Genomic DNA, 12,540 nt, shown 5'->3' with positions numbered 1-12,540 from the left:
CTGGCAGAGAACACTTGTTTTGCTAATCTTTCCTCGCCCATTCTATTTAAGTGACCATACCACCTGAGATTAGCTCTGCTAACACATTCCTGGATGCTGACAATGTCAAGTTCTTTCCTAATATCCTCATTTTTAATATGATATTGCCATTGATGCCATCTGTTCAAGCCTCTAATCTTTCTCAGGACTCTCATATCTGCGGTCTCTAGTCTTTGGTCAAGTGTTTTACTTCTGACCCAGCTCTCAGATCCATAAGTTAAAACTGGTTTGAACACTGTCATGTATACAGCTAATTTAGAGTTCTGACTAATTTCTCTCTTATTCCATATGAATTGATTCAATTGACTTCCCACCATACCAGCTTTGCTGATTCTATTGTCTACTTCTATATTTTTATTATTATTATTATTAAACAAGACCTCATGGAGTCAAAGACTCATCTAGGAGGTCCTTTTATCTTACACACACATCTCATCATACCGTGTCTTAAACACATTCAAACTACTTGCAGACACCACGCTCTCAGGCAAGGCATTCCAATCACTCACAACTCTGCACGAAAAAAACCTGCCTCTCACTCCCTTACTCACACCCTCCTTATACAGTTTCCAGGGATGACCTCTGGTTCTCCCCTGATCTCCCACTATTCTCTGTAGAACTTCTCCACCATTGATCCTATAACAACCCCTTACCAACTTGTAGGTCTCTATCATATCTCCCCTCTTCCTTCTCTCCATATTTAATTTACCATCTTCAGTAAAAATCGTGCCTAAGTAGCTGAAATGTTTTACTTGTTCCACAGGTTCTCCATTCACAACACAATTGACATTTTCAATGATTCTGCCTATTTTCATTGTCTTTGTCTTTTTATTGCTGACCTTCATACCATATCTATTACAACAGCAATTGAATTTAGTCAGAGAATCTTGCAGACTTGTAGCGGATTTATTTAGAAGTATAACATCATCCACATAAAGCAAAGAGCTGACATTAACATCTCCAATTTTGATATCATGTTTAATACCACTTATCTTCATAATGTGATCCATATAGATAATGAATAACAGAGGGAATAATGTACATCCTTGTCTCACACCAGATTTAACATTAAACCATCTTCCTGTACTTCCTTCAATTCTAACTGCTGACTTACAACTCAAATAAAGACTAAGTATTGGTTGATATAATGCCCCATTGACACCATATAACTGCAGTGTATTGAATAGCTTCTCTCTTGGCACCTTGTCATATGCCTTTTCCAAATCGACAAAACTTAAATACAGATCTTTGTTATATTCCCATGCTTTCTAGACTATTTGTCATAAAGTGAAGATCTGATCCTGACAGCCTCTATTTGGCCTGAATCCAGCTTGTTCTTCACCAAGCTTTTCTTCCACAATTCTTCTCAACCGTTTCTCAAGTATACTTGCATAGATCTTGCCAGGAACACTCAGTAGGGAAATGCCTCTGTAATTCTCACATTCAGTTTTATTTCCCTTTTTATATATGGGTACTATGAGAGCTCTACTCCAATCATCGGGAATTCGTCCCTCTCTCCAGACCTTCTGAACTATGCAGTGCAGCCACTGTAAGACTTTTATACCACCATACTTCAGCATTTCTGGTCGAATATCATCAACTCCTGCTGCCTTTCCACATTTCAAGCCTTTGATGGCTTTTTATACTTCAAGTATGGATATGTATTCCTGACTGCATGCCTGGTCAGTGTTTTTTTTTACTGTGCTGTTATCACTGCTTGTTTCATTTAGCAGTTTTTCAAAGTAATTACTCCATATTTCAAGGATATCTTTTTCTACCGTTTTCATGTCACCTTTATCATCTCTAACTCCTTTTACAGCACTCTTTCCTCCATTCCTAAGCTTCTTCAACAACCTCCAGAATATTTTGCCACCTTCTTGATATTTATTTTCTATATTCTTGCCAAAGTCCTCCCATGACTTTTGTTTAGCTAGTTTTACACACTGTTTAGCTTTCTTACATTTGTCTATGTATTCTGTAAGAGTTAAAGATGACTTATTTGACAGGAACTTTTGATATGCTTTCTTCTTTTCCTTAACTGCCTCTTTAACTTCCTGTGTCTGCCAGGGTGTTCTGATTTTTTTATCCTTGCAGACAACCTCACCACATGCCTCTCTGGCAGAATCAATCAATGTTTTCTTCAAAGTTTGCCACTGAATCTCCAAGGTTTGATTCCTGTTCTCAAACTCTTTCATTTTCTTTTCAATAATCTTTCTGTATTTTAGTCTACAGTTCACATCTGAGAGCTGCTCAACTTTTATTCGCTTTAAAACTTTCTTACATGTTATTCTTTTCAATATGAAATTCAATTTTATCCTGCTCAAGACTAAATAGTGATCACTTCCAATTTCAAATCCTCTGTACACTCTGGTGTCCTGCACCAGGGAGAAAACATCACTGTCAACAATAACATAGTCAATGAGACTTTTCTTATTCCTAGCCTCTTCTCTCCATGTGAATTTGTGCACATTTTTATGTTGGAACATGGTGTTAGTAATAACCAGTCCATGTCCTGAGCAGAAATCCAACAGATATTTGCCATTATTATTAGCTTTGCTCTTTTCTCCAAATTTTCCCAAAATATTTTTGTATGCCTGACAATCATTTCCTACTCTGCTATTTAGATCCCCAACAAGGACCAACTTTTCTTTTTTTTTTTTGTGTCAGTTGCTTTTTCTAAAGTCTCAAAAAATTCCTCCACTTCTACCTTAGTAGAACCTTCTGTGGGACCATAGGCACAAATAAGTCTCATTGTCCAGTTCCCCATTCTCATATTTGCCTACATTACTCTACTTGAGACTGCCTGCCATTCAAGAAGATTAGCCTTGTATTTTGTGTTGAATACTATGACTACTCCTTGATTGTCATTGCTTGAATATAATATTTTGTATTTATTGCTCAGAAAGATCTCACCAGTTTTGTTCTAATTATATATAATTATAATATAATAAGAATATAATAATCTTGTTTAACTAACTTCCATCTGGAATAAAATTACAACATGTTGTATAGTATGATGTTTATTTCTGGTTTAATCACATACAGAATAATTTAAGATCTGGAAAAGGTATACGACAAGATGTCCAGTGAAAAGCTTTTCAAAACCCTATATAGTCTATATTTAACTCGTAAGTCAGCAGTTAAAAGTGAAGAATATACAGGAAGATTGATGTAAAATCAGGTATAAGACAAGGAAGCACATTATCTCTCCACTCTTATTCATGGATCGCATTTTGAAAGAAAGCGGCACTAAACCCAGTATTAGAATCATCATCATCATAACTCTAATTATGGGTACAGAGCATATTAGTCTGTTCCAGTCTCATTATCCATCCAGTATCCTTTTTTGAGGTCTACCCTGCCTTCTCTTTCCAACTGGCTTATATTTTAGTATTTGTTTAGGATATCGAGTGTTGATCATTCTGTTTACATGTTCTATCCATTTTTGTTTATAATTATTTAGTTTTTCTTCTATCGATTTTGTTTTTAGTTCATTTAGAATGTCTTCATTCCTTTTTTTGGTCTAATAATGTGTATTTTGCAGTTCTTCTCATAAATCTCATTTCACTTGTTTTTATTCTTTGTTTATTGCCCAAATTTCACTGCCATATAATAATGTGGGCACTGCTAAAGTATTGTATATTTTCAAGCATGTTTCTTTTTGTACTATATTTGGATTGAGTGTTCTATTTATCAGGCCTATAATCTGTAAAAATTTTGAAGTTTTTAACTTTATATCTTTTTCTCCTTTTTCTCTTTCCAACTGGATATGATATTTCATATCCAAGATAACTGAAAGTAAGCATAAAAACTTATTGTTTAATACTGACCATATACAAATATTTTAACATTCTTTGCCTACCAGTTTCACTAGCAAACTGTCTAGCTTTTTCAAGGCGTTAGACGGAAAAGTATCAAAAATACTAGTAAATGCAAATTGCGTTGTAAACACTCTAGTACCTAAGGTTGCACGTTCGCGTGACAGAGACTGAGTGGACTTATTGTTCTTAATCAATAAGTTCTTTATCACGCATGCGTGTTTGTTGTAAATGCATAATGTGATTACTAGCTAGCTGTAGTTCAGATGGATTTAGAGAGAGGATGAGGTTTTTCCATGAACTGTTAAGAATAGTACCCTGGTTTCTGTTGAGGTTTCTGCCAGTTTTTAACACTACTGCGGCTTCCTTGAATAAACAATGTCTATAACCGTCGTCTAAATATGGCATGGAGCTATTTTGCCACTCTATCATGTGGTTAGACGTACAGAAATGATGTGCTAAGCCGGAAATAAGTATTTATCTGTTCTATTATTTTATTATTAATAACTAGTATATTTATTATTAATAACTAGTTTACTTCTAAATGGAGTTTGTCCACAAAATGTCATTGTTTTAGTTTTATCTATGGAAATTTTCATTCCAAACTATTCTACTATAACGTTTAAATTGTTATTACATACATATATTACATAACACCTCCAGGGAGTCCAAAGACTCATCGAGGGTTGCTCTTTGTAAATTGTGTTCATTTTCTAATATTATTACCTGATCATCTGCAAATAATAGAGTATTTATTTTGTTATTCTGGAAAATTTCTACACCTGGGCTGTTTAAGGTGTTCCACTATATTAATATTTCATTAATGTAAATATTGAAGTGTTGGAGGCATACCTGTCTTACTCCTTGGTTTATAGATTGTTTTTCAGACATTTTTTCATTTATTTTATTTCATTATCTCTGTATATATTCAATATTGCATGTAATAAAATATTAGGTATATTTATTCTTTGTAATATATTAAGCATTATATATCTTTTTACTCTGTCAAATGCTTTTTCGAGTATTAGAATGACAGATATCAAATCTAGCTCTTTGCTTTATCCAGATTATGTTGTACTCCTAAACTCATCCAGTAGTCTCCAGGATTCATTAACTCAATAGAATAGAGCTGTAACAAATTTAGTAAGAAAATGAGCAATAAAAAGAACAAAACTATGAAAATAGGCTGAAATACAAAAAAACTTCAGTTCGTTTTCAATAGAGAACATATGGAACAAGTAAAATATTTCAGCTATTTAGGAACAGTTTTTAGTGAAGAGTGTTCAAACCAGTTTTAAGTTATGTTAGAAATCCAGCACTTGACTGATTACAGACCACAGTTTTGAAAAAAATCAGGAGCCTGAATAGATGGTGCCAATGACAGAATCATATTAAAAATGAAGATATTAGGAAGGAATTTCATATTGTTTGCATTCAAGAATGGGTGCGAGAGCTAATCTAAGGTGGCATGGTTACTTAAATAAAATGGGTGAGGAAAGGTCAGCAAAACAGGTGTTTGGTGCCAAGATGGCAGGAACGAAACCCAGAAGAAGACCAAGGTCTAGGCGGATTGATTCAGTTGGAAATGCCTTAGAGGAAAGAAATGTTACATATGACAATATTTGAGTGCGTTAGCACTTAATTTGGAGGGAAATTGTTGATATTAGATTAATAATAATGTAAACTTAATCATGTAGTGCTCTCATAGTAGCCTAATGGCTGATCTCATATCAAGATAGCAGGGTTTTTTGTTCTCAGAAACTTGGGCCAAGGGAAAGCATGTAATTTAAAGGCAACCAAAAGTGGTGAGTAGTGCAGAGTGGGGTACCCTCCCACACTGAGTCTTGGCCAATTAATGTAAGATTTCAAAATGCAAATGTTACTTTTGGATTTCAGTTTTTCTAATTTCATACTGTTCTATTTCTTTTCTTTCTTATTTGTCTCCCATTTTTGTTTGTATTTGTATTTTTTATATTTTCATTTTGTTTGCATTATGTATGTTTCTGCCAATCCTTTGAATTTTGATCCCGTATTACAATTTCCTGCCATTTTCTTTGTATTCTGTTTTCATCTATATTCTTTGTTCTGTTTCCTATAATATAGTGGTGTGTGTGTGTGTGTGTGTAAGAGAGAGAGGGGAGGGGGGAGAATCGCTTTCTTTTTTCTCCACAAAATTCTGTATAACAAACCTTCATTTAGCAAACTACTTCATTTGTCCCTAGAGATTTGTTTCAGCAAACAATTACTGCATTAGGCATCATGTTGGAGATTTAATGGAGTATCCACAGCACTGATAAAGGATTAAAAATTATTTTAATTCTTCCCATATTTCATCTCAGTTGCTGAGATATTTTCAGAGAGTACATACTAATACTTCTAACAAGCATACACAAAGGCAACACAATACTAAATGAAACATGTGGATATGACCCTAAAGTCCTATCTAGGTGGAATACCCTCTATAGGAGGCCTAAGTTTCAAATTAGATCTCTAAAGATTAATGTTTCCTAAATTTGGGAAGTTCGGAAGTTAACTCATTGGGTATTATACAGGCATCTTCACACCATGTGAAGATACATTGGGAGAATTTACACTATTATTATTATTATTATTATTCAGACCTCCATGGAGTCAAAAGACTCATCATGGGAGGTCCTTTCTAAGAAACACAAGTCTATCAAGACTCATCGAGGGAGGTCCCTCCTAAGAAACACAAAGTCTATCATACCACTCCTTAAATGCATTGACCGTTCTTGCTCTCACCACTCCATCAGGCAATGCATTCCATGGTTCAACCACCCTCCATACAAAGAAACCACTCCTCACCCTTTTTCTCAGAGTTTCCTTTTGTAACTTCCAGGGATGGCCCCTTGTCATGACTCCTTCCGCTGTTCAACCAAGCAAAAGAATTCCCCAGTGTCAATCTTGTAACCACCTCTCAACAGTTTAAAAGTCTCAATCATATCACACCTCCTTCTTCTATCCACCAAACTCTGCAGTCCACACTCCCTCAGCCGATCCTCATAACTAACATTGTACAGTCCCGACACCATCTTTGTTATCTGCCCCTTTGTACGCTTTGCACAGTTAATTTATCCCCTTCAAATCCTGGGGACCAGATCTGAGAACAATAGTCTAAGTGTGGTCTGATCAGAGTCTTATACAACAGAATGATAACCATTTTATCTCTGCAGGTCAGTGTCCATCTCATTATTGCAGCAATCCTCTACGTTACCTTCACCACCATTGCAATATATCCCCTAAATTTCAGGTTTCTATCAATCATCAAACCCAGATCTCTTGTCTCTCCTACTTCCTGCAGTTTAACTCCTCCCATAGAGTATGCAGCATCCCATAGACGTGTCCCAAACCACAAGCTCTTACATTTTATCTGCATTAAACTGATACCCCATTCATTTGCCCATCTATCTAGCTTAATCAAATCCTCTTGCAGGGCTACCACATCTGCACTATTACTAATAACCCTTCCTAGCATCGCATCATCTGCAAACAACCTAATATCCCCTTGCAATCTACAGACAATGTCATTGATATAAAGATTAAACAATATAGGTCCCAGTACTGAGCCCTGTGGAACCCCACTTGTAACCTTCTGCCTCTTTGATATTGCACCACCATACACAACTCTTTGATACCTATTGGACAGCCAATCCTGAATCCAGTTGACCAATCTGACATCCAGACCCATGTGCTGCAACTTGATTATCAGCTTATCATGTGGCACCCCATCAAATGCCTTTGCTAAGTCTAGGAAAATGGCAGTATATGCCTTTCCCTCATCTAATGCTCTTGTAACTTTATCATAAAAGGCTAGCATATTGCTAAAACAAGGTAGTTTTATTTCCCACTCTCCAAGCAAAAAGCCTAGTATTCACACCCTTACTAACCACAATATTGCATAACTTCTGGAAGGGGGAGGGGGCTTGTTTTCTCCTAGCTTGTCATATTTTTTTTTTTTTTTAATTTGGTGAACAATCTTATAAACTCCCTTTAGAAACATAAATCAAAGATGCCAAGAAATTATATAATTGGTTTAATCCTTTATCCAAGTGTAAGCAAACAAGTTTGCGCCTCAACTATTTTCAGGACTGGGACAACTCGTGGTAAATGTGGTATGACTTTATATCACTTGCCTTAGTATCCCATAATGCACAGCACATATCCTTGCAGACATGTATAATGCTATGCATTATGGGAATGGTCACTACCCAGACCTGCCATTTTCTTTGTTTCATCTATTTTCTTTGTTCTGTTTCCTGTAATATATAGTGGTGTGTGTGTATGTTTCGACCTTTATTGAGGCCTCATCAATGGGAGCCAGACCTAGAGGTGGTACCAAGGTTGAAGTAATGAAGAAGTCATATTTTCACATGCGAGTTGCCAAAAAGTGTCTCACCTTATTATTAAAACACTCTAGATTAGAGTGTGTCAGTTGTTGCAAATTTTTCCATTTGGTTATACTATAAATTAAAGATACCAAGAAATTATATACTTGGTTTAATCCTTTACCCAAGTGTAAGCAAACAAGTTTACTTACACTTGGACCTGAACTATTTTCAGGACTGGCACAACTTGTGGTAAAAGTGGTATGACTTCACATCACTTGCCTTAGTATCCCATTGGCAACTCGCATATGAAAATATAACTTCTGCATTACTTCAACCTTGGCATCACCTCTGGATCTGGTTTCCACTGATGAGACCTCAATAAAGGTCGAAACTGGTCTGGGAAGCCCTTTCCATAATGCATAGCATCATACATGTCTGCAAGGATATGTGCTTTGCATTATGAGATACTAAGGCAAGTGATGTGAAGTCATACCACCTTTGTATCTTTATTTATAGTATAACCAAGTGGAAAAACTTTCAACAACTTTAGAAACATAAATGTTGCTATTACTTCCTCTCTTTTCTACCTACCAACTTAACTTTGCAACCACACATACCTGTCTTTATTCAACAAAATCTATCATCATCAACTGTCACTCACTTCTGATCATCACTGCCATCTCCTCACCTCAAGAGATACAGATGATCTCATTTGTGGATAGTAATATCAAAGCATTTTAAAGAGGAATAATGACTTCCCTATCTTTGGTCAAGGTTTTCTGTAATGTCCAAGTAATCCATCAAGATATTTTCTTTTGTTCAGTTCTGCCAATGAAAAAGATAGAATGTAATCTTTTAATCCCAAAGTAAATAACTATATGCAGGTAACTATTGTTATACATGCTTTCATTATCTGCATTTTTGTATCCACTCTGATTTCATTTCAGTAGTGCATAAGGGCTATCACTACTTCCTATCCAAGCATGTGGAAGCTTCCACACATGAACCTTGTTTCCTACCTCCAAGTGATGTGTTCAGTGGCTCAGTATTGCCTTGCTGTCTTGTTGATCTAAATGATAGTCTTAGCTGTAAATAACTTCTACACCTCTTTGAGCAAGATGTCTAGCAGGAGAAAAACAAAGGAAACTAAGAGTGAAAAAAAGAATGTGAATAAAGACTAGTGAAGAAAAGGCATAGGAAGGAAATTCCATTTTTTTGAGGTGAAGGTTGGAAGTTCTGAATCAGTTTGAGAGAGAGGTGAAAGTAGTCTCTATGCACTGATATTCAAAGGGCTACAGGACTGAGCAATTCTACAGGATGAAACATTCATGATAATGCTAATACAATTCTTAAGAGCAGTCAAAAGGGAGATTGAAAATATATTTAAATGCTACAAGGATGTCTACAATCAGAATTTGAAAACTGCATGTCAGGTTTCCATTGAGAGATTTTTTGAAAAAATACTCCTATGCATTAATATGTATGAAAAATAAGTGGATTTTCAATTAAATTAATCTTGAAATATCGGAATCTTGCTTGTTTGGGGACATGATGTCTATTATCTCATGTTATATGCTTCCAGTTTGATGATTCAATACACGTGGTTATTCTCAAGAACACAACCCCTGTGTATAATGAAAGTTACCTGTACTTTGCTATATTACATTGATAAACACCATCCTCTGGCCACAGTCATTCTATTTAAATTGCTCTGCAGGATTTATACATCATATTGATTAATCCATTCTATTTTTGCATGATTAGCAAACAACTGGATATTCCACCTTAAATTATTCCTTATATCATTAATACACAAATGTTCATTAATTCTGTAAATGATATTTATTAATTAAAACATTTGTTAAGCCATTCTTAAATTCAACTGCCACTTTTTTATTGCTACAATACACTTCAATTAGAACAGATGATTAATTGAATATTTCACACTGTCTTTAACAAACAGGAGTGAGATTGTTCTTACCTCTCTAGTAACAAAGCATTCAATTGGGTATGTTAGCATAATTGTGACAGTGAAAAGGAGTCTTGCTGCATTTGCTAGATCATCATCCATGCAGTAATTTTCTAAAAGATCTCCTGAAAAGTTTAAAATATATATTTACACAGTGGCAATAGAAATTAGCAATAATGTTAGCGATAAATTATATGAACACCATACTACTAGTGCTTGATATAAGATTATTATCCAACAGATTTTAGTTAAAGGCTGGAGTGCTGCTAGCACTGCCCATTAAAACAAGCAACACTGCACAGTGTTGAACACATATCATGGAGATGTCTCTTTATTTTAGTAAATATCCATGGTATTGCTAGTATTTTCTTTATTCAAGAATATGTAATTCAGTGTGCTTGTTTGCAAATCTTATTACACAATACTGTTTAAAAACCATTTAATATGGCACCAATGCATATGAGAAAAATGGTGGCCAAAGCTTTCCCTTATTCAATGTGTTTAATTTGAGGGACATCATGCAATGTTGTGCTGTTCAATGAGCATTCATCCAAGAGTGAATAATTTATGGTATGAAAAAGAGAGAGAGAGAGAGATTCGGCAATGTTTTGTGAACGAGTAGAAGAAATTCAAGGTGTGGCAAAAGTGGGAGAATAATGTAACGAAAATTAACGATGTAAGGCAGGATAATGAAGGTGTTGTAGAGAATGTAGTGGAAGAAGTGAGCAACAGTGGACAAAATATGAATGAGAATATGTCAGAAGTTGCTGAAGGTAATATGGATGATGAAGAGCCTATAAGGAGAGAAACAGAATGCTTACACAGGCCTTCACAACACAAATTGTTTATCATCATTATCATCAAATTCCTAATATGTATTACTATACTTTCATTATTCTGTACATCCCTCAGGAGTGTACGGAATAATTATGATAATACTACATGAAAATGTTACACCCTTACTAACTTCTGATCAATAATTTTCCTCCGAATTAATCTGTTATTTGTCAAGACTTCAATATTATCAGATCTTTTATTTCTGTCTTTAAGACGTTATTTAACGTATCAATTCATCTATAAGTTCCTCCGAGTCTTTTTCCTGCCCACACCACCTGAAATTAGTCCTACTAACATATCCCAGGATGCTAATAATGGTGAGTTCTTTCCTAATACCCTCATATTTGACATGAATCTGACTTATGAACTTATGAATCTGAGAACCGAGTTCGAAATAAACACTTGAGTGAACTGATGGGATAAATGGCAGTATCCCATCGGTTCACTCAAGTGTTTATTTCGAACTCAGTTCTCAGATTCATAAGTTAAAACTGGTTTGAACAATGTCTTGTGTATAACTAATTTAGTGTTTTGATTAATTTCCTTCTTATTTCCAATAAATTTATTCAGCTGACTTCCTAACTACTAATTCTAGCCAGCTTTACTAATTCTGTGTCAATTCCATATTTAATTTACCATCTTCATTAAACATTGTGGCTAAATAGCTGAAATGTTTTACTTATTCTATAGGTTGGCCATTCAGGATACAGTTGATATCAGTATTTCTGCCTATTTTCAGTTTCTTTGTCTTTTTATTGCTGATTTTCATACCAAACATATTTCAACAATCATTCAATTTAGTCAGGGAATCTTGTAGACTGGTACTGGATTTATTCAGAAGTACAACATCATCTGCATAAAGTAAAAAGATAAGATTAACACCACCAATTCTGATATGAGATTTAATATCACTTTCTTTCATAATGTGTTCCATATACATAATGAACAACAGTGGAGATAACGTGCATCCCTGTTGCACATCTGATTTTACTTCAAACCATCTTCCCGTACTTCCTTCAATTCTAACTGCTGACTTACAGCTTAATTGGAGACTATGTATTGCTTGATATAATGTCCATTTACATGATATAACTGCAGTATTTTAAAGGGCTTTCCTCTTGGCACCTTGTCAGATGCTGTTTTCCGATCAGCAAAACTTAACAACAAATTTCTCAACTACTTGACTTATGGTGAAAATCTGATCCTGATAACCTTTATTTGGCCTGAATCAAGCTTGTTCTTCACCACAATTTTTCATGGCCGTTTCTCAAGTATACTTGCATAAATCTTACCAGAAACACTCTTTAGAGAAATACCTCTGTAATTCTCACATTCAGATTTATTTCCTTTTTCATAGATGGATATCATATCATGAGAGCTCTGCTCTAATCCTCTGGAATTCGGCCCTCTGACTAGGTCTTATGAATTATGCAATGCAGCAAACAGTAAAACATTTATACTTCCACATTTGAGCATTTTTAGCCAAATGTTATTACCCCAGCTGCCTTCCACATTTCAGCATTTTGAT

The 12,540-nt window shown here is 35.1% G+C and overlaps 1 protein-coding gene across 1 annotated transcript in view; it reads right to left on the bottom strand.

Annotated features, from left to right (window-relative positions):
• The window catches only part of LOC150109763 (putative sodium-coupled neutral amino acid transporter 11), a 459,145-nt gene that overhangs the window by 75,645 nt on the left and 370,960 nt on the right, over positions 1–12,540 (bottom strand). Inside the window, exon 11 of the mRNA XM_090396214.1 lies at positions 10,188–10,300. Within this exon, the coding sequence (XP_090252340.1) occupies positions 10,188–10,300 (113 nt within the window). The remainder of the gene's footprint in view (positions 1–10,187; positions 10,301–12,540) is intronic.

The sequence above is a fragment of the Typopeltis vanoorti genome, chromosome 1 (assembly GCF_054136105.1).
Source record: "Typopeltis vanoorti isolate ZY-2024b chromosome 1, IOZ_Tvanoo_1.0, whole genome shotgun sequence".
NCBI lineage: Eukaryota > Metazoa > Arthropoda > Arachnida > Uropygi > Thelyphonidae > Typopeltis > Typopeltis vanoorti.
This window is presented reverse-complemented; position numbering and strand designations above follow the sequence as displayed.